This window comes from Saccostrea echinata, unplaced genomic scaffold, assembly GCF_033153115.1.
Source record: "Saccostrea echinata isolate AGI-Se365-2 ecotype Australia unplaced genomic scaffold, CSIRO_AGI_Sech_v1 ptg000054l, whole genome shotgun sequence".
Taxonomy (NCBI): domain Eukaryota; kingdom Metazoa; phylum Mollusca; class Bivalvia; order Ostreida; family Ostreidae; genus Saccostrea; species Saccostrea echinata.
Genome location: NW_026889803.1, coordinates 46,501,278 through 46,525,450, shown reverse-complemented (window position 1 = coordinate 46,525,450; position 24,173 = coordinate 46,501,278). Strand labels below are relative to the sequence as shown.

Sequence of the window (24,173 nt, the reverse complement as noted above, 5' to 3'; positions counted from 1 at the left end):
GACAATAGGATACCCGATAATGTACGAATGCATTATTTCTTTAAATTTATTAGTGAAATAAAAAAGCGAATACAGTTAAACACTTGCCAATTATATATTTTTGAAATCTAATTGAACAATGATACATCTCGTCAAAAAATGAAAAAAAGAAGTGTACATACAAGTTATACATACATAATTATAAAACATGCCTTATACTTTTAAATTATCTTGAACAGTCTATAAAAGAGTTCAATAATTTAGACTTGTACTTTTGAAAACCATTGGTCCATGATTAGGTTGATCAGATTTCGTTTTCTTTTTCACTTACATACGTCAGTGTTTGCATTGCAAACACAGTGGATAATTTGTGTACAATAGAAATACAAAGTACATGTAGAATAGACAGATATAATTATGACATAGAACTGTACGTTGATGAGCAGTACACCTGTTAATTGTATGACAACAGCAGAGAAGAACACTGCTAGCATATAACAGATTGCAATCAGACATCAAAATATCATTTTACATAAACCATAAATTTGACATAAAACAATTTTAATTCTGTCAAATGTGAAGTGATGGTTGAGAATTGCATTTTAATTCCAAAATTTACTTCTAGGATGAAGACTAAAATACATTAAAGCATGATTTGAATGTGCATTTACCCAGTAAACCAAAGACTATTACATAAGTCATTGAAAAGCAAGATTAATAAACTGCTTGCATAAGTTAAGAAAAGCTTTGTACATTTAACACTCATTTCTTTACAAGTGGCAAATGATGACTATGTTCTTATTTTAAGGGATCTATAACGATCCATTATGCAAAATGAACATCGAAAAAGTGTTTTTGGAAAATGGCATAATTACCAAATAGAAATAGAGATGTTGTCCTTAGAAAATGACAAAATTGACAAATAGAGATGTTGTCCTTAGGAAATAACAAAATTAACAAATAGAAATAGAGATGTTGTCCACAGCAATGTCTCCTTTATTTCCAAACCCTCTTGTTCCTCGAAGAATAAGCTGTAAAATAAATAAAAGAACCCTATAGAAAAGGCAACAGAATTCAAAAAGTAAACCGGAATTTTAGCTTTTATATACAGTAGAAGAAATGGTCAGCTGACAGATAAAATGGGTTAACAAAGATTCATTTTAAATCAATAAATTAAGGACAACCGTGAATACAAAACAGAAGTGGGATAAAGATTTTTTCCCCATAAATTTAAAGATACACAAAAATGTAAATAGAAATGCAAATGAGGAGTGTTTTTTAAGGGAAGAAATATTTTAGACCCATAATATAAGTATATAAAATATGCAACTTTATTTTATCTTACAATCTGAATTAGCGAATGTCAAAGGCCAAGGTCGGGGTCAAAGTGTGACGGCAGTTCTGAATATCTTGTACATAAAGTACAATTTCAGTACAGTAACTTTAGTATTTTCAAATAAAAACTGATGGAAAACGAAACAATTAAAGCATGAAAGGTTAACATCAAAAATCTTTTTTCTTGAAAGAAGGTTGTGGTCAAGTTCAATTTTCAAAGTCAATAGATGTAGCACTTTGTAAAAAAAAGTTGAATCGCATTTGCCTTCTTTTTGGATTGTAATTCAAATGTTGTATGTTTAACAAGTCTTTATATTTTGATCATTGTAAACTCGTTACATTTCACTGTGATTTCAGGAATTTTATTGTTTTTTTAACAGCGTACCTGTGTCTGACCGTTGAGCTGCAGGGTAGTGTAATATCTCATCCAACCTTTCCTGGATGTATCAAGGCGGACCACGGTGTTTTCGTTGCCACCTTCAACTGTTATCACCTCCAGGGAACCCATGTGATTTCCTTTCATGTGGTTATAAAACTCAAAGCAGTAGGTGGCATCTAAGAATAAAATCAAGGTAAGAAACAAAAATTTAAGATATATATTAGTTGGCTTCTTTACGTCTTCACATAATCAACTCTAGAATAAAAGTTCTGGAAGTTTTCATGCAATTAAGTTTTTGTTTAATGCAGTAGACTCCTGCTTACGAATGATAAACACAAACCCAAGATCGTTGATATTAATTAGTTTAACAAAACTGCTTTTTCAATACAGAAGGGACTCTTTTTACATTTTTACTGTTATTTATCTGGCTGTTCCTTCTGTCTCTTTCAAATACTTTATAACAATGTATTGAAAAAATCCTAACTATACATATTCTTCTTGATATAATTTAGAAGTGTCATGTCTTGATCAAAGGTTATGTCAGCTCAGCAAGGTCTAGTATATGAGACAATGACAAATGTTTGGATGAGGAAAGATATTTAACCATTTGTTTACAAGTGTGGAACAATTATATCTTGAGCGATACCTAAAAATCTCTTCATAATGAAAGGAAAGTTTTATTGAAGGCAGCAATATCAATAGTCCTAGTACAAATGTAAAATGATGGAGGTGCGTTAGAAAAATGTTCAGTTACCAGCAAAAACTCCGTTGCTGACTAATTCTGCTGTGCTATATGGTTCTTTGTCGTTAGCTTCTATATATTTGTAGAAGTAACCTGTATACGCTCTACCCGGTCCTGTGCGACGAGTGTCGGTTCCTCCCTGAATAAAAAACGAAGTGGCATTGAATGATTCATAGTTACTCCGAGATACCAAAGCATAAAAATGACAAATTTTCGCAGATAACACTTTATAAATAATTCTTTAATACCCGAAAAGAGTAATTTCCTTACGGTGTTTTCTTATTTTTTCAGAAATCAAATATGTATTTTTTGTGTGTTTTTGCGTCTGTTTTTAAATATACATACAGAATGTCTTGTCCAATCAAAATCATCATTAATTCCCTCCTCCAGGAAACAGTTATTTTCAATTTCTTCCTCAAAATCACACTTGGAAGAAGTAACTGAAAACGAAACACTGTTAGTAAATTTCTGTTTTCTGTAATAATTCAGGATGCATCGAATTTATTAAGATAACATGCCGCTATTATTTTTCTGTAAAATACTAATCAACTGTATTTCAGATAACATGCAGGATGATTCCAAGTTTAAAACCCAAGACCTGAAAGTCTTGTATATCGTCAATAAGTATAAAATACAAAAGGTGAGATAATTATATCTGCAAGTTGAAATCCTTCTATTGACTACCCTCTCCTTCAACATGATTATTGTCAAGATAGCACTCAGTAATAAATGATCATCATGGCACCACATTTAGTTTATTTTTACTTACTTGGACATCCATACGTGTTACAATTCTGTATCTGACCACTCTCTCCTTCACATTCAGCTCCCCCATTTGTTGGTGTTGGGTTAGTGCATGTGCGAGTACGTGTTTGAGTTCCTCCGCCACAGGAGACCGTGCAGGTACTCCAATCAGACCATTCAGTGTAACCTCCATCTACTATCAAAAGAAAGCGAAAATAGAAAATACATGTACATCATTTACAAAAACTTATCTAAAAGAAAGAAAATTGAAGGTTTCTCTTTCACACTTGAATATAATGGGTAAAAACTGGAAATAGAATATCATTTATAAAAATGCTCCACAAGGGCATAAACTAGTCAGAAAGACAGATAAATTCTTAAATTGCTTTAGTGCCATAATGATATATCAGCTCACTGTTTTTATACTAAATTTGGTCACGGATTACTTCGTCTACCTGATCAATACATAAGTTCCACGGCGGGTATGACCGCTCGACAGGGGATGCATACTCCTTCGAAGCACCTGATCCCACCTCTGCCGTTTGCAGGTGTCAATGTTTTTGCCGTGTTCACGTTTCGCTTCGTTTACTGGATTTATGATATAAATCAATAATTGATCACTGTTCGTTATCTTCACATTTTACACTGATCAGAGGGTAAGATAATTCTAGATCTCATATTGTGCCAGAAATCCTCCAGACTTAATTTGTATAGCAACGGAATTTTAAAAAATATTTTACCATTACTTACTTTTCAACCGCCTCCCCCCTTTCCAAGAAATCTTTACTGACACAGTTTCTCACTGTGCAAGATACATTTGAACACAATTTGACTCTGTAAGTCTATAAAATTCTAGGTCACTGTGACCAGCTCGTAGTTTGCAATATATCTCTGAACATGCAATAATTGACAAAGTTGTTCATCTTTAGACTTCAAAGTGTGAAGATGTAATCCAGACATAAGAAAGTTAACGGACTGGAAATGCCTACCGTTATACTGCAAATGAAATTGACAAATTATTTGTTAGTTAATTCTCCATTCAAGATTTTTACACTTATGTAGAAATGTCACCTGCTTAAGGTAAGGAGCCACAAATCTTGACCCATGAATGGCGCTTATGACTGTCTCATTGAGGCCATACGCTTAACATGGCACTGGACCTTGGATTGTGCCATCCGAGAGACTCTCACTTCTAATGCTGGGCGCATGTCGAAGGAAGAGTCACTACTTAAAGCGGTCCGGGAACTAGAATCGATTCAAAAACCTGATCACAAGGCTACCGCGATCGGTAAGCGAGGCGTATAAAATTTAAGTTAAATGCTACTGATTATGTACTAGTATTTACTTTGGTATTCGAAAATCAAGATTATAGAAGCTTTGATTGTTTCGGAAATGAATTCGGAAATCGAAAAAAGTTTGAACAAGGCAGCCCTGTAACAACTTACTTGGACATTCCTGAGTATTACAATTCTCTGTCTGACTGCTGTCTCCTACACATTCAGCTCCCCCGTTTGCTGGAGTCGGGTTTGTACACGTGCGTGTACGTGTTCGAGTACCACTGCCACATGAGACCGTGCATGTGCTCCATACAGACCACTCGGTGTAGCCTCCGTCAACTAGATACAGCAAAATAATTTGTTTATACAGCATTTGAGTATTGGTACTGTTCGTATACTTAGTAAAAGATAGATGACAGTATCTTTTACTTAATTGATACAATGTATTTGTAAAAAATGGAGGAGTGTTGGTTTCAATTAAAATCTTTTTAAAAATATATTGTGTAAATTATTGTGTATAATGCAGTAAATTAGATTTGTCATGTTAGATTATATATCAAAATTGACATAGATTATTTTTTTTACTCTCCTGAATAAAAGCTAAATGATGATCCTTTCATGTCTCTTTGGGTGTCCAAATTTTGAAACAGTTGAAATAGTTTGCTTAAACTCGGTACAAAAAGTTCATGTGATTTATTTTTCTCCTTCGCGATAGATCCAAGAATCTATTAGGGATAAGTTCAATGGAAACTTTTTCAATTGGGCTTATTAACGCACTAAAGGAGGTAATCAGTGGTTTTGAACAGAATATTTTATTTCATAGTGATTCTTAATAGTGGTGGCATATATCAATCACTAATGAGTGCAAAATCATTTTACAATTTTTGGATAATTTTTCAGCATTCAATGTTTATTTCTTCTCTTTAAAATACTTTCAAAATAAATCTTATATACTGGAAACTACTTAAAATAAACTGATTTTTTTGAAATAAGATGAATTGTCTTGTCTTTGAATAAAATTCAAAGGTTTTAGAAGGAAATAGTTGAACAACTAACTGGGACATAGGCCTACGGTACAACTTTGTGTCTGCTTATCTTCTCCTACACAATCAGCCCCTCCATTCTGTGGTGCTGGATTTGTGCACGTGCGTGTTCGAGTTTGAATACTGTCACCACATGAGGCCGTACAGGTGCTCCATGCTGACCACTCAGTGTAACCACCGTCGACTATTGAATGTAAATGTTATAAAAATGACTCTCTCACATATAAGTATGTGACATGACCAGCTTATATGCAGTGTTAAAAGATAGATGGGAAAAATGCAGTTTGGCTCAAAGTATACTTTGGTATAATTTCAGTTACATTCTAGATTATGCTAAATTTAAAACGCATTTAGTGAATTTATTTTCCATAAAGTAGATGCATATTGAATATGTATGATATGCAATAAATCAGTTTTTAGTTTCTCAAATGTACTCACTTGGACACAAAATGTTGTTACAGCTCTGAGACTCACTACTACTTCCTACACAATCAGCACCTCCGTTTTGTGGAGCCGGATTTGTGCATGTTCGTGTACGGGTTTGGGTACCGCCTCCACACGAGACTGTACATGTGCTCCAGGCAGACCAGTTCGTGTACCCACCATCAACTAAAATGTTGCAAGATTGTGCTTTAATTATATTCAGGGAAAATTAGAAAAGAAAAAGCCATTCTTTGTTTTTCCTCTGATAGTAATTTTATTCTTATAATAATCATTTTTCAAAACAAATAATGTAGATTCCTTATTTTAAGCGAGTATTTAATATCGAGAATTGAATCATAGACTTTATAAGGAATCTGAATTCGCGAGAGGAATGATGATCAAGGGGCCGGTTTTAGACACATTTCAGCTAAATAAAAATAAAAGCAAGATGTATTTTATTTCGCAAGTGCTGCTTTTAACGAAATTACGCTGTAATGAATTTCTTTCGTATATCTAGGAATCTACAGAAATCTTTCTTCTTCTTTTTTGAGAATTAGTGCTTGCTTAGGTATGTTAACAGGCCGAAAAATCTACGCTTTATTTCTTGCTAGAAAGTTTACAAAAATCATGCACAGTTGTTTGTCGAAATGGATACAACAAAACGGAACATATTCGTCCATTCCCAAAACAGTATCGATTAAATCCCCGAAGGTAAATGGTTACAACTCCTTACCAGGGCATGGGTTGGCAGTGCAGATTTGTGTCTGACTACTCTCTCCAACACAATCTGCTCCTCCGTGTGCTGGAGCTGGGTTTGTGCAAGTGCGCGTGCGAGTCTGGACACCTTCACCACATGTTACTGAGCACGTGCTCCATGCAGACCATTCTGTGTAATCACCGTCAACTAATTAATAGAATAACGAATTATTCTGCGGTATTCATGTTTGCCTTATATCAATGTAGGGATAGATTGCCTCAACTTTCCCTCAAAATTACTAAATTCAGGGACTTATTCCTCATGCTATATCTTCATTTTTAAATACCAATTAAAACAGGCGGATGAAAGACTTCTATGCGATTCTTTTTTTGTGCTTATGCACATTTTTACACACCCGTTATAATCTTTTGTAATGTTTAGTAATTCGTTGGTTATTATTAAGGATAAAAATAGCCTGAATAATATTCCAGGTATATTCTGAGAAAGAAAAACTTACTTGGACACAAAATATCATTACAACTCTGTGTCTGACTACTCTCTCCCACACAATCAGCTCCTCCATTCTGTGGAGCCGGGTTTGTGCATGTGCGTGAACGTGTCTGGGTACCTCCACCACAGGTAGTCGTGCACGTGCTCCATACCGTCCATTCTGTATAACCACCGTCAACTTATAAAAATAATATAAAAATTGAAAGAAATATGTATTATTCAGAATAGAAACATTTTTCAAAATTTCTTTTATGTCAAAGGAAATTTTAAAGTGATTTGGCATAAAACATTGCATAGTTTTTGTCGATTTGAATACAAATTCATACATGTTAAAAATGCCCCCCCCCCTCCCCCGAAAAATATACATGTACTTTGATCATGCGTTATACCGTACACGTATAAGGGTGTTTCAAAAAAGTTTTCCTGAGTTTTTATTATTGGAAGAACTCACGACCACTATTGCCATTTAAAATCTTTTTCTTGTCAACACATACGAAAAAGTTTTGCTTACCAATTTGTTTTTTTTTTTTAAACCGGCAGAACATACTGAATAGTAGTACTAGCAAATACTAGGCGTACGTTTACGTGAAATATTAATGAAACTCAAAGGAACTTTTAAAAATTTTAATGAAAACAATCTTGAAGCTCTGAGATAAATTATTTTAGTTTTGATATTTTTACACTGATAGACATATTTCACAGCTTAATTTTCAAATTCTGATTATAAATAAACTCTTCAATATGTAACTCTGATATAAAGTAAGTGATAAACAAAGTTTTCAAATGTTTTACAGCTAATGGCTGACTGATCGATAAAGGTATATATAAACATGCCCACTTAATCATTCACTAAAATAAAAAAGTATCAAGGATACGGAATTATGACAATTTTATTGAATCTGAGTTGTTGTATTCTTGGCAATATCGTATAGAATGTTTCCCCCTGAAATATATAAAAGAACAAGTTTTCCACATTTGGAACAAGCTTATTTGTACTTACTTGGGCAATTTTGCAGATTACAGGTTTGTGTCTGGCTACTGTATCCTACACAGTCAGCTCCACCATTCTGTGGAGTTGGATTTGTGCAAGTACGAGTGCGTGTTTGGGTACCGTCGCCACAAGAAACAGTGCACATGTCCCATTCAGACCACTTAGTATAACCACCGTTAACTAAGAAAATGTATACCTTAAACCATTACTCCTTTCATGCATGTTGTGATTATAAAATTGATAAACTTATGTTTTTTAATAGAATGAAATAAGAGTTCCAAAAGTTTCCTGCATACAAAATTCGTGTTATTGAATTAAACTTACTAGGACACCCTTGAATATTACAAGTCTGTGTCTGAGTGCTTTCGCCAACGCAGTCAGCTCCTCCGTTTTGTGGGGGCGGGTTTGTGCACGTGCGTGTACGTGTCTGGGTACCTTCACCACAGGAAGCCGTGCAGGTGCTCCAGGCAGACCAGTCTGTATAGCCACCGTCCACAGCATCGGCTTTAAAGAACGACCCAAGTCATTTGTTTTGTCTTAAAATGAACTTCTAATTTCAAGTTTGTTTAATAAGTGAACTTTTACATTTAATGGACCTCACAATCAATCAAATAGGAGTATTTAGTATTTAAAAGATATTACATTTAATTTACTCACGGATTTCACAGTAATTCCCAGAATACCCAGCGTTACATTGGCATGTGTAGACCTCACCATTGGGGATACACTGTCCATTAAGGCACCGATGGTTAACACAGCCTACAATTATAAAGCTTAATGTTAAGTAACTTAAATCACCTAATATCATGTAACAATTGTTCAAGCATTAAATTATATATGACTGGTTTTCGGAAAAAATTTGTTGAGAAAAAATAGCAAGTTACAGATCTGTAACGTATTTACAAAAACAACCAAAAAATTTCAATGATGCATGTATCATTTCAACAATTAATAATAATGTAGAATATCAAAATAAATTAGAGAAAAATGTATTAGTCTATAATGATTGACCAAACTGTTTAAGCAACGAATAAGCTCAAAATATTAAATAATGAAAAAAAATCCCTTCATTTCTGGGATTATATACCACAGGAACTTGGCAATATAAACAAGTCATCCATTCCAAATGTGTTCCACCCATAGACGCCAGTTATTTCTACCTGATAAAATAACATGTAACTCATAATACTTAAAAAAAAACTGAAAATTTCCAAATTTACAATACATTATATTACGAGGATGTGTAAATTAATAACAACTTATCAGAACCATAATTGCTAAATAAAAAGAATCTCCAAAATATGTGGATAATGTAATAAATTTTGAGACCTTTAGGTCATTAACAGCTGGTAGATCCACAAGTGTGTTCCGCCATGTTGTTTGCGTATCACCAGAAATGGTGTATTCGTTGAGTAAGCTCTCTCCGTCTAGGACAGTGACTATTAACTTAGTGTAGTATTGTGGATAGGAGGGATTGGTCTTGTTGTCCATTATATAAGTAATGTTCAGGCAACGTTCCGTTGCTGATTTTGAAAATAAAATAAAATATATGTACACAATTTTATGTATATCCACATACTTTTGTATTGTATGTCGAATTACGATTTCACCAGTTTCAACTAAGTTCTGATATAAGATGTCTTGTCAAATATCATTAATGCGTATGATACGTGTTTGATTGTATTTTTTTAAAAAAATAAAATCACAAACAAAGATAAAGGGTTTACTATTTTATAGTTTCGCAGATCAAGAGATCATAAAAGTTTAAAATGAACCTTCAAATGTGGCCTCCGTTCGGAGTTTGGTTCTTGTATGGAGGTAGAAGATGGTGAGGTAGGGAATCATGGTGGCGAACAGTGTCCCTGAGTGAGGGTACACACTAGTGCCATCAAAATTATGTTTCTGCAACAAGAAATATTGGATTTCACACAAAAGTTACATGAGCCATCGATGAAAATGGTCTTTTTTGGTCATTGTTTGTCTTTTGGTCCATCGTCTGTTTTTCTTCCGTCGACAATATTTAATTATATTAAATATAAGTATATAAAAATAACAAAAATACTCACCGATACAATACTCCACCAAAACTCCGATGTGGGATCTTGTTGAAAAATACTTCCTGTGTAGTCTTTTTCAAAAGTAGACCTTACTGTTGCATTGGCTAAAGCATAATGAAAGATACTTGCACTCTTTATGCTCTATAAGAATATTCTTCAATATTAAATTTCCCTTGTTTAAACTAAGATGTTTGTTCAATATTTTTTATCAATATTTATATTTTGTTTTGTCCATAAGCATCGTTCTGTTTTAGATTAAGAGGAAAACGTAATCAGGAAATTCCATATGTCAACAAGTATCTTGTTTGCCCATCATGTAAATTATAAATTGTTTGACATTATTTTTTACCTGTGACATAATCACAATTCTGTCCGGAGAATCCCTCGGGACAGGAGCAGGTGTATTGATCAATTGAAGTCCCCTCGTGACAGGTGGCGCCAAACTTACACGGGTGGCTGTAGCAACCTAAAATTGAAAAATGAACATCAATTCTTTAACATAAAAACCTGGTAGAATTCTGGAATAATTGTTACCTGTATTATTTTTTTCTAGGGTATACATACCTGAAGGAATAGCCTCTACCTTGATGCGAAAACCCGTGCCAGGTGAAATTTGCGGATAGGAAATGCTGTCAAATCGAATCATCATCATGTTTTCAGCTCCAAGAAGGTGTTTGGTGTACACAGCGCCTGGAGTATTTCCACATGCCCTGCAAAGTAAATTGCAACTTTGGCTAATTTATTTGAAATTTTAAAAGAATTCACTATTTTCAAAATCGAAGTTTTTCCCTAGATAAAAAAGTATAGAGTAAAATTTTGGAAAACCTTTAAGGTACCGATAAATCCGAACTAAAGACGTGATTTAATCTATTTATATTATTTGATTCTCTCCCTTTAGAAAAAAAAACAGCAAAAACTGATTATCCTTAAAAATGGCTTAACTGTTTTCCAGGCTCGCCTATCAGGTAGTCCTTAAAGATGAGGAAGTGCAAGCAGTTGTTATTCGTGCTGTCTGGTAAGTCTAGATATTCAATTGTAGCCCTCACCATGGTCTTCAGTGGAGCCTTAAGCCGACAAAAGGAGAGTTACACAAAGGAAAATGAGAGTTAAACTGAAGCTTACGAAACCAATAGGATATATAATATACTTTTATCAGCCAAGTGCAGAGAAGGTTTGTATTGTATGACGTCATTTCGACAAATTGACTGGATCCTGGTGATGCTAAGTCAATAATTCCTCCACAATCTAAAATTACAAATATCTTGCACGTCAAAACTGCAATGGCATCGTAATTTATATTTTCTAACAATTTAATCCTTATATATAAACCTCTCCTTTTTTCGTTAATTGTATTATTTTGCACAGGTAACGTTATGTCTTTGTTTTCTCTTAATTATAAATCATGACCAGAATCATTTTACATGCATAAAACTAAATATCAGAAAAGCTTACTATTTGACGTGTCTAGCTCAGAGCAGTCTGATCCCTTCAGACCATCTGGGCATTCACATGAGCAGACGCCAAGATAGTTCATCTTGGCAAATCCACCATTACTACAAGTCGTCAATGAGCATGTTGCTGAATTTGAAAAGGGATAGCATTATTACAATTTATACAAGAAATTAATATTTTTATATTAATATATTAAAATTTGACTGTTTGTAGGATATAATTGCACACATTTTGGATCTCCTCACCTGGGCATTCATAATACATGTTCAGATTGAGTTTATCGTAAAAGGACAGATCGTCTTTACTGTTTGTGATGAGATATTCCAAATCTTTGTCCGGAAGAGTCATTGTCTGGAGACCTTGCTGTTTTGCAAAACTCTTAGGATATAGGAAAAAAAAGATTTACTTTAATTTTTACTTTATTTGAATATTTGTTTTATGGTGGGATAGGGATGACGAGTCTCTAGTTTTCAGGGAAACATACAATCAAAACCTTGATTGAACACAATCATATGTATGATCATAATTATTGTTTGATAAAAACATTTCCTCAAAATGTCAAATATGTTTATTCCGAAAAATAATTAAATTGAATTTAAAAAAAAAAACAATCAACCAAACAAATAAAATTATTTCAAAGACAAAGACACCTAAGGAACTTAAGACAACGAAACTGTGGATAACAGTGTCTTATACAATGACTTACGGATAAACCATATTGAAGAACGGATCCAAGATTGTAGGGTGCGTATTCATGTATGTGCTGTCTCTCAAAGTTGCCTTCAGCACCGGGTTTAATGTTTTCAAAAAGAACACATATATTTTCCTCTCTGTCAGTCCTCTGCTGTTCGTGCCAAGCCCCCAAAGCGTGAAGAACTTCGTGGAGAACAATTGAAGTCTGTTAAAACAGTAGGGGAAATGCAGTTTTAAATGTATTTCTGAATACCCGTATAATTACACACACACACAAACACACCCACACCTAGAGAGAGAGAGAGAGAGATAGTTACCCATAAACATCCTGGTCCCAGCCAAATTTTTTGCTCTGTTCTTCCAATGTATCCCACATACGAAGCACACCTTAAATATTGGCATTTTATAGTATTATATGAAAGAAATAGCAAAAAATTATATCATTATATTAAAGAGGAATCAATCTTATTATATAAACATATTTCTTACGAAGTAGTGTTTCCATAGAACTTGATATAGTTGTTGGATGCGCTGGCCTCTGTTACTTCTACCCAATGAATGCAAGCTGCCTCCTCGAAAAGAGCCAGGGACGATTTAATTTTGTCTTCCGCGTTTGCGATGTAAGGATCTAAAAAGATAAAATAATTGACTAGATCTTTTGGCGTCCTTTTTGAGCAAAAATACCATTATGCTAACAAATCTAATTAATTCAAGAGGTTCTACAATGTATGAGAATGAATAGTCAATGACAGTAATAATATACATACATGTACCAAAGTATAAATAGCCAATGACGGAGTGCAATTAAACGTACCAAAGGACGGATAACCAATGACGAAGAATAAAGCTTCCAAAAGAATACTCAATGACGAGTAAGATTATACATACAAAAAGACGGAGTAAGATTATACATACCGAAGGATGAATATTCAATGACGAAGTAATAGATTCCAAGAATGAATATTCAATGACAGAATACGATAATGATTAGTTAATGACGGAGTACGATTATATTTACCGAAGGATGAATATTCAATAACAGAGTAAGATTATACATACCAAAGAATGATTAGTTAATGACAGAGTAAGATTATACATACCAAAGAATGATTAGTTAATGACAGAGTAAGATTATACATACCAAAGAATGATTAGTTAATGACAGAGTAAGATTATACATACCAAAGAATGAATATTCAATAACGGAGTAAGATTATCATTAATCAATGACGGAGTACGATTATACATACCAAAGGATGGATAATCAATGACATAGTAAATTGTTCGGTTTGGCCAGCGCCAGCCTATATCATGATAGAAGGTCCTTTTGGCAGACTTGTTTGGAATCTGAAAAGATTCATATTTGTTTTAGAATATGGATGGCATGTCTTTATGTTAGCACGTATATAGCATGTTCTTACTCGGAATCTGGTGGACATTTTGTGTACATCTCTGTCCAGTGCTAATTCTTCCTCTTTCTCCTTTTTATTCAGGTTTTTGGGCTGTAGAAACAAAACAACGTAAACAGTTTGCATTATGTCGAAGAAAAACTTCTATTTTATATATTTGTCCAAAGAATAAATGATATCAGAACATGTGGTCTTAATTATCCTAATATATTTCAATTTCTTTTTTTTCCCCTCTGTGATAACTCTTTGAAAGTTAGATGAGTTGATTTCTTTATCATTTTACCGGAATGTAAATTTCGCCAAGCAATAGGTCTGGAGCTAAGATGGCCTAATATGCATGTAAATCTCGTGCGTCTGCCTTGTGTCTGACGCTAAGGAGGCATAATATGCAGGTAAATCTCGTGCGGCTGTCTGTGTTTGACGTCAGTGGGCGGAGACTATTGAAATTGACATGGGAGGCCTCGTGTAATTTAAATCTATAAGTCTACATTTTTTAAAATCTAAATTTACAATTTTATTTCACAATGAAATGGAAATACCGGTATAAAGAATCACTGTCTAGTTAGTAGAATATGCCATGGACATCAACGATAGTTGGAAACGTGGGATAAATTATGCATAACGGGCTTCGCCCGTTATGCAAATTATCCCACGTTTCCAACTATCGCTGATGCCCTGGCATATTCTACTAACTAAACAGTGATTCCTTAAATAAGTGGTTTAAGAAAAAAAAATCGATGAAAAATCCTCCAAAATAAAATTCCTTGGTTCTTCTTTAAAAAAGAAAAAAAAATCGGCTTGCAATGAGCAAACCATTTTCAAAATTATATTAATGTTCAAACAGTGACATTGATTTAAGAACATACCTTATGTGCTCCGTCAGGTAAGTAATCGAGTTGTCGTTCTGCGTAATCCTGGGCAAGTGAGTGCAAGTTTAACTCTGACTATAAGATAGATATGATAAAAGAGTTGAAAAAATGAAACATTAGTAAATTCCTGAAATTGAAATGCTTTAAATAATAATCACATATATTAGAACATTGAAGATATTTTCCCTGCAAAACAAAGGAAACCATCTGAAGTGAAGATGTTAAATTGGGATAAAGTTAAACTCTATTTTTTAGCGTCAAATGTCGTCACAACTGTTGCTTATTGAAAATCGAGCGTATATAAACTTGATCTCATTTGGAATACAAACTTGTATTGTTTTAAGTAATAAAGTTTCTAACTTTTCGCATATGTCGAAAATTAATGACATTTATTTGACATACAGATTTATTTCCCCAACTTGTATAAAATGTGAAGATAACGAACGGTTGTGCTGAAAGTAAGAGGTATGTGGGTTTTGAACTCTTTCTTTTTGAAATTCTTTTATTAAGAACCAGGGTAAGTGGTGCGCAAGTACTTGGATATAGACTTGACTAAAACGGATTATAGTTATTAAGTATTTGTCAAAACGGTGTCATTTGCATTTATCCTCGATCTTTTCCTAATAAAATTCCTATTTGGTTGTAAATATGCCCCTGTAAAACGCTCAAATAGATTAAATAGGTGAACATTTCTTGAGAAAGTCACAATTTAAGATTAAAAAATTTAACAACATAATTTTTTAAATATCTAATTTGTAAAATAATTCAAATGACAACATATTTGATGTTTATTGAAAAAAATATGCTATAAGTCTTATAGAAAAACGATTGCGGGTAGATATCATATCCATTCTAATTTCTTGTTGTAAAAAGCAAGGTTGCAGCTCCTTCCTTGCTATTAAAAATGCAGAGTTTAATTGAAGTATGTGAACGAGCTACATTTATCATAAATCATTATCAACTTATGCTATACATATAAGCATTTTTAAGAATAGGTAACAATTTATGTTCATCTTTCACTGAAATCATATCAGGATAAATACGTTTAATGTGAACATAAGAAAACTATGCTAATACATATATATATATATATATATATATATATATATATATATATATATATATATATATATATATATATATATATATATATATATATATATATATATATATATATATATATGTATATATATATATATTACATTTTCAACAGTGAAATACTGTGATTTATTTATTGAATAAAAGTGATATTCTCTCACAATGTGAAAGAATACCAAAAATGATATTCTCTCACAGTGTGAAAGGATATCAAAGTAAGTAAAAAATAATTTCTGGCCTGTCATAAGATAGAGATAGTAACTAAGCATCTTGATAGAGCTAAAACTGCAAATTTCTTCCTAAATATGTTGCTAAAATCCATGCTATGTAATGTTTTCAATCTGACACACAACTTCTAAGCTATGACGTCTCAACCGCTCAACTATGACGTCAAGCCTATGACACTGTGTTAAGAAAAGACAGAGGCAAAGGGAAAATCAAAGAAAATGTAATAAACAGAAAATTCAATGTTTTCACTGGCGGATTTAAGGGGGGGGGGGGCGTACGCCCCCCCCCCCCTAAAATTTTCAAACTATGATATGACTAATATTAATAATGCCATACTTAAGTATATAACTAACCAATACCACTATTTTTGTGCCTGGTTTTACTCTTAAAATACACGAAAACCCAGGAGCTTCCGGGGGCTTCGCCCCCTGGGCCCCCTCTATTCAAAGTATATGATTAGTATTAATAATGCCAAACTTTGGTACATATAAACTAACCAATACCACTATTATTGTGCCTGGTTTTACTCTTAAAATACACGAAAACCCAGGAACCCAGACCCCCTGCCTGAACGAAGTTATCCACGCCCCCCCCCCCCCCCAATCACAAATCCTGTATCCGCCCATGGTTTTGTAGATGAATATGGAATTTATTTCACTCGTGAGACAGGATTTTTTGATATTTTCACTCGTGCTTCGCACTCGTGAAAATATCAAAAAATCCTGTCCCACTCGTGAAATAAATTTCATATTCATCAACAAAACATTGAATATCCTCTCTCTCTCTCTCTCTCTCTCTCTCTCTCTCTCTATACACAATGTATATATATAAAGCACATTTTACAACAACTCATAAAGTAACATAACTGCGCTAAGTGAGGAAAGAAGAAATATTAATATTGAAAGCACAAAGAAATTCACTTTTATAAGGATACCCACTTCCACCCCAACCCGGGGGTTGAACTCTGGACCTACGGAATCTGTCTCCTAGCAGTACAGGAACAGCGCGCTAGACCGCTCGGTTATCTAGGCAAGTCAAAAACTTGCTTTCGATGCCGATGGAATTCTCGCGGCGTTGTCCTTCACTAAACGGTCATTGAGAGATACAGTTATTTGGACATTAGTTTTATTAGAGGATAGTTACCGATATACATTGTAATGAATTAATTTTATATATAAAGCACATTTTACAACATTTCATAAACTAACATAACTGCCCTAAGTGAAGAAATATTGATATAGAAAGACAAAGAAATTCACTTTTATAAGGATACCCACTTCCGCCCTAAGCCGGGAATGAATTCTGGACCTACGGAATCTGTCTCCTAGCAGTACAGGAACAGCGTACTAGACCGCTCGGCCATGCATCTAGGCAAGTCAAAAACTTGGCTTTCGATGCCGATGGAATTCTCGCGGCGATGTCCTACACTACACGGTCATTAAGAATGGAAGTGAGATACAGTTATTTGGACGTTAGTTTTATTAGAGATCGTATCTCACTTCCGTTCTCAATAAAAGAAAATAATTTTTTTATGCACGTATCTAGAGGATGGGGTTGAATGGGGAGGGGGGGGGGATTTTCTCTGGAATTTTCAGTTATTAAATTTGCACAGTAAATTAAATTTTCGAAGTTATTAAATTAACAAAGCGAATTTACTCAAGCTTTACGCAAGTTTAATGACCTTGGAACCCCCCTCCCCAACTCCATAAGAAAATAATACCCCTTGGAGGGAACATTAAAAATGTTTAAATCGGGCGTTTGATTTTGAAAAATCGCATCCTTCTTTGAAATAAAACTGTGAGTGAAGTAGAATTAATGTAACGCTCCTCAAAAATGCAATTGTAAAAATGAGCTTAATAAAGACTCTGTCGTTAAATGCATTGTCATTCAGCATTGACAATTAGATACTAATCATGTGATCTATTAAATTTTCTTTTTTCACCTCTGGGGACCTTTTTCAAAAGAACTTAAATCAAAAACTTTATTTGAACGTAAATTCGTAAAAAAAAAAAAAAATAAAAAAAGAAGAAGAAGAAGAAGAAGAAGAAAAACAAAAAAAAAAAAAAAAAACAAAAAAAAAACAATGAATTTCTAAATTTTTGTCCATAAAATAATCATTCAAAATTCTTTTAAAAGATAAAATTCATTTTCAAATAATGTATCATAGAATGTTGTTTACTATCTATATTCTATATTTATATTACATTTTGGTCTTAGTCAAAAGTTCTTTTGTAAACGGAGCCCTTGATTACAGAAGACAGAGGGAGGGAATAGATGATACTCGTCGTGACTGTAGCCTTAACAGAATGGTTTGCTAGTATCATAAATAGATTAGGATGAATAATCAAATGCGTAGATTTCAGAAGTAATTTTAATAATTTGTTGATTTGAATTATATACATTGATGCTTTATTTGAATTTTGCTATCGCGTCATTTGTACGGAGATTTATGTGTGTTTTCGCTTAATCTGATCTGATGAAAGAATAAACTGAGTGTCTAAACATTTTGTCTGCCTTTTAAATTTTTATTAAAATGTTTCTTTGTCCATCAAGCGTGATTTAAATTTACAAATTGAAAAAAAAACTTTAATAAATGGGAAGCAATAATAATTGAGGCTAAAATCTTAAATTTCAAATTTGCCGTGAATTTAACATTTTATGTATATTTTATGTTCACATGCACATACACTGCGTTGAATAAATGAGATATTCATAGTGCATATTGAGGAAACCATGAACATTAATTGGAAACTTTACACCATCTCTTTCTCATATTTTGCAAACATGCATTAACTATATTTCTAGAGTTCTTTACTGTTTTTTTTTTATTTGAACACATTTGAGTGCCTTATTAGCTTCACTATTAATTTATGTATTATCATCAGGCATAAAAAAGCTTTTTAAAGAATTTTTTCCTCATAAATATCAATAAGTATTCTCTTTCAATTTTATAATCTGAAATATTGTGTGTTGAAATTGGTGATGATCAAGTGTTTATCTTACAAATTCAATTTTGAATTTTTCTTTGTCTTAGAAATGGCGGGAATTAACCAATCAAATTTAAAATCTCGAATTCTGGCCACAAGGCGTGTCATTTTTGCGCAAGATGTGAATACATGTAACTATTTTACGTTTTATTGCTTTTTAAGGTCGAAAAGGGGGTTATTTTTATATGAAATACATAAACTCATATTTAAATGACCTCATGAATCACAATGCTTCGACATGTTTTCTGGGAATATTTGGTTAACTTAAACTTTTAGTTTCATTTTAGAAATTCAAAACAAATTGTCATCTACAAAAAATATGGTTTAGGAAATTGTTTTGTAGAAATCCTTCTCAATATGCCTAAAAAGCAAGAATATAAAAAATAAAAGTGAAAGAGAGAGAGAGAGAGAAAACCCGTAATAAATAAGACATTTAAGACATAAAGACATGAAATCTATATACGATAGTCTTCCTTGTTTACCTTTTCTATATCCTCTAACTTAAGACGATGTTTGCTATTTTTCCCATGACTTTTCCCATGGTTATCTTCGTTTTCTCTTTTCTCATATAGAATATCTTTCAGCAATCGTTCTAGGTAATCTGTAAAAAAGGGCAGTAAAATGACAAATGTTTTCTGATTGTATTCTTTCTCATCATGCAGTTTTATCTTATTTATGTGTCAAATGTCCTTTGTATAAAGTATAAGAATCGCTGATGCAAATTACGTAGTGATATTTTTAGATCAGAATTTTAACTACATGGTAATTTAGATAATGAATAGTAATTGAATATTGAATCATTATATAAAGTTAAAGATTTCTTTTTCAAATAATGAATATTTTGGTTCTTTTTTAAGATTTCATTGATTTGAGAAACGAAGAAAAATATCAAAGTTACCTAAGCATTATTTTTTTGACTTTCTACAATTGTTATTATTTATATATTAGAAATGAAACATAAAATGAGTGTAACAAATTTATGTACATGTGCCCTAAGATAAAAATTGTTACATGTTGCTGAAAAATCAATGGATTTATAACTGTTACAAAATACAACTAAAGGAATGAATAAAAGAGGGAAAGGGGATAAACAAAAAAGTAATAAATTAAATAAAAATAAATACAGAAATAATTATCTTATTTTTCTAATTTAAATTTACATGTACCATAATATAAAGTATAGTTGGAAAAAATGTGAAAACTTACCATCTGAATATTTTGCTGGAAGAGAATAAATCTCTTGAAAAAGAAGAAAAGTGAATATAAAAGTGGAATAATGGAACATTTTAAATGATGGTTTATTAACCACTGGGTAAACTAGAGTTTCTCAAATATTTATATACGTCTGGAAACGCTACGTCATCGCCATCTGTAATGAAACGCAGAGTCTGAAAAGAGGATGTCATTGAAAAAAAGTGAAAAGAAAGTCATTGAGGTGGATTAAATCACATTAGAGTTCAAAGGACATTAAAGTTCGATGATCATTATGGATATTTTGTATACTTTTAGATGGGCTCTCCTTGCAACCTCTCAGTTACAATGTAGGTTAAAGAATTATTTTTAAACTACCAACACTATTGACTATAATTTTTCAAATTTCCATAATTGAACGTTCACACGACATTTTTTTTCAATACTTCTAAATTGTTTTTAAGTTATAAATACATATTATAAAAAATATTTCTCAATTTATATTGTGTCGCCCGCGTGGCGCAGTGATTAGAGCGTCTGCTCTAGAGTCGCATAGTAAGGAATTGATCCTTACGTCGCGGGTTCGAATCTGCGGGACGTGGAGGCCGGTCCTTCGGATGAGACCGTATAAACCGAGGTCCCGTGTCGCAGTAGGTGTTGGCACGAAAAAGATCCCTTATTGCTCAATGGCCCTAAGTGCCGAGTATAGGACAAAATTTGTAGCCCTCCACCGGCAAGTGGTGGCGTCTCCATATGAGTGAAAAATTCTCGAGAGGGAAGTTAAACAACAAAAAACAAACAAACAAAACAATTTATATTGTATGATTGTTGCAAGTAAGGAAAAGTTAGTTTTAAATTTGATTTTTAGACTGTATACATGTATTTTCAATGGTTCAAATTTGAAGATAACATGCTATTTATCAATAATGATGTGATTATTAATTTTGAAATTATTTTTATTAAACAGCACTATATATAGTATTTATTCAAATAAATCGATACTATTTCTAAGGAAATTACATTTCAACGTGATTGACAAACATTTACGAAAGCCCGTTGAGCCCAGTTCAGAGACGCAATACTTTTTGCGTTTAAACGCAATAATATTTTTGCGTTTAAACGCAATAATTTTTGCGTTTAAACGCAAGAACTTTTGCGATTAAACGCAATAGTATTGCGATTAAACGCAATAATTTTTTGCGATTAAACGCAATAATCTTTGCGTTTAAACGCAATAATCCTTCCTTATAAGGATTTGTTTTGCATTTAAACACAATGATACTGTAGTTTCAAAATCAAACATGAATTAGTCAAAGTTTATAATTACATGTACATAAATGTACTAGGACCCGACACTTCAACTTTAAGAAATACGATTTGTTCTGTGTCTTTTTGCAAAATTTTCCCGTTTTTGAAAATTGTAGTAAAACAATGGCATCCTAACAACCTGAATGTCTTTAATGTATTAGAACGCAAAACTCTTAATGAAGTCTCTGACCAATTGCTTACGTTTATCACAACTTATAGAGAATGTTTCAGTGGTATTAATAGCACTTGTCAATTTGATACATGTAGTGCACATCGATCAATCTGTTTTCATTTGATTTGATATCTCATATAAATCCATCACATATGTTCTTGTGTTTACTGTATGCAACCATAGGAAGGGTTATGAATGTACATTAAGGTCAAGATCTAGTAAATGACTTTAGAATGTCTTTTTGGTGCTAGATCCATTATGACGTCATAATCAATTCCAACTTTCTTTTTCCCGTATTTTGCGACTCTAATAGACTTATGTAGAAGATAAAGTATTTTCATGGCGTTCAATTTGAAATCGTATAAAAAGTAATCCCGGTTCCTATATTCAATTTTACATTATTTCAAAGAAGAGGCTAAGAACATACAAATTACTGTTTTCTGAGAGACTGTAGGCAATCTGGATACATTTCATTTGTCTGATATGACAAAAAACCCCATATTCATGACTGACTTTCTTAATTTTTCATCGAAAATGACAGTTTAAAATATGAGTTTTCGTCTTGTTTACCTACAATTATACCCCGATACACCTTATTTGACCAAGCCATAGTTATAAAGCATCATAAAAGGAATTCAGTTCTCAAATTTGCAAAATCTGTAGGCTCCTTTCATTTACTAGATCTTGACCTAAATTAAAGTCTAAATATTTCATCATGTTGTACGTAATTCCAACATTCCCTCAGTCCTTTCCAAAAATCCCTTTATACATGGGTTAAACTTGTGACCGCAACGTAGGGGACAGTTTTTTTTAACAGAGCAACTGACCAAAACTTCATTAAGAATGTAGAGAATAATAAGCTTAAGACATGTCTCGTTCTTAGGTTGCCTTTGTTTTTACAACCCGACATTTTTTTCTCCTCTATAAATTCTTATTAGTGATTTATCCTTTAAGAGAGCGTTTGCTCGGAGAATCCTGATTCTATAAAGCTAAACAATACGCAATTTCCTCATAAGTTAAAAGAGAAAGAAATAAAAGATATAAGTATGCGTGGGTCCACTGTACTCTGCAAGGTTTGATACAAATGACTGCCTTTAAACACAAAGATTATTGCCTTTGAACTAAAAGATTATTGCGTTTAAATGCAAAAATATTGCGTTTAAACGCAAAAATTATTGCAAAAGTATTGCGTTTAATCGCAAAAGTATTGCGTTTAATCGCAATATTATTGCGTTTAATCGCAATATTATTGCGTTTTAACACAAGAACTATTGCGTTTAATCGCAAAAATCATTGCGTTTAAACGCAAAAGATTGCGTTTAATCGCAATCTTTTGCGATTAAACGCAAAGTGTTTTGCGTTTAAGCGCAATATACATTGCGATTAAACGCAATCTTTTGCGTTTAAACGCAATGATTATTGCGATTAATCGCAATCTTTTGCGATTAAACGCAATTAAAAATATTTCTTTCTTTGAACTGGCCTCAACGGGCTTCCGTAAACATTCGACCAAAAAAATTAAAAAAAAATAAAATAAATAATCAAAAACAAGACGATCTAATGCATGAACAGCTAGATGTTTTTAGACGATTTCATACAATTTCGGGATCAAAATCTCGTAATTAAAGATTGCTGTTTAAATACCTTTCAACAATATAATTGAATATCTTAGTTGATAAAGTCACTTATATTATCATTTATATAAAGTCATATAAAACATTTATGAATTTATTAAGTTTGTGTTTATCTCGTTATTCAGCAACAAATCCGTGAAAGTCTTCTGAAAAAACGCAACATTGATTATACTTTATATTTTTTCAGTTTTCACAATGAAAAGTGGCATTGATCTGAAAGGGCCTGAATATTTCAAAGATCATCTACAAATTGTCTTTTCATAATTTTTTCACACCGCGAAGTATAATGGACAAAGGTTTATATAGCGTCTTACATGTAATGGATTAAAGAATAAAAAGCCTGTCTAAAACCAATCACTAGGGTTTGATCTTTAAACTTTCTTGCTTGTCTCAATACGGAGTCCCGAGCGATATCTACTAAACTCTGGTTAACCTTATTATCTTCTATAATGTTGTTCCTGTAGACCTAGCATGCATCTTTTAGCACTTAAACGTTCCATGGCAATAATTTGAATAATAAGTGCATAAGTTTCTATATTCTTCAAATATACAGGCGCATAACAGCTAAAGTTTTTTGTGTGAACTCTCCTATTTCTGTCATTGATGTTTTGCAACGTGTCACACCATTCAAATATAATTGATTTGGAATGACGAAGATTGAAACTAAATATGTATTAAAGAATAAATTCATACTTTAATAGGTTAAGTTACCGTGAGTCAGAGTCATTATCAGGACTTACTTCAATGAGTTTACTAAATAAGTATCGTCATTCTTTGAAATTTAGTAATTGGTCCGGGATGCTTATTTGCACTTATATCTATTGCAACGTCATAATGGTATCTTCCCGTATTTCACAACGTCAAACAAATTTTGTTGTGTTGAAAACAATTTTTGTTGTGTTATCAAAAAATTAAACCTCCGATACATTTATGCTTTGATGGTTTTTAAAAGTAA

At 32.7% G+C, this 24,173-nt stretch overlaps 1 protein-coding gene across 1 annotated transcript; it reads right to left on the bottom strand.

The window, feature by feature from the left end:
* Positions 1 to 181: 181 nt before the first annotated feature.
* LOC133204952 (MAM and LDL-receptor class A domain-containing protein 2-like) lies at positions 182 to 23,945 on the bottom strand. The gene is made up of 27 exons (XM_061340695.1): positions 23,930 to 23,945; positions 19,396 to 19,514; positions 14,598 to 14,675; positions 13,744 to 13,824; positions 13,573 to 13,669; positions 12,812 to 12,950; positions 12,640 to 12,709; positions 12,336 to 12,527; positions 11,875 to 12,007; positions 11,630 to 11,755; positions 11,325 to 11,422; positions 11,120 to 11,241; positions 10,742 to 10,887; positions 10,527 to 10,643; positions 10,187 to 10,281; positions 9,896 to 10,022; positions 9,450 to 9,643; positions 9,208 to 9,280; positions 8,778 to 8,879; positions 8,445 to 8,624; positions 5,938 to 6,108; positions 4,625 to 4,795; positions 3,205 to 3,375; positions 2,781 to 2,875; positions 2,448 to 2,574; positions 1,700 to 1,869; positions 182 to 1,010 (listed from the first exon to the last, which is right to left on the bottom strand). The coding sequence occupies exons 1-27, from the start codon at positions 23,943 to 23,945 to the stop codon at positions 933 to 935; spliced, it is 3,288 nt and encodes a 1,095-aa protein (XP_061196679.1). The 3' UTR covers positions 182 to 932.
* Between the last annotated feature and the right edge of the window lie 228 nt (positions 23,946 to 24,173).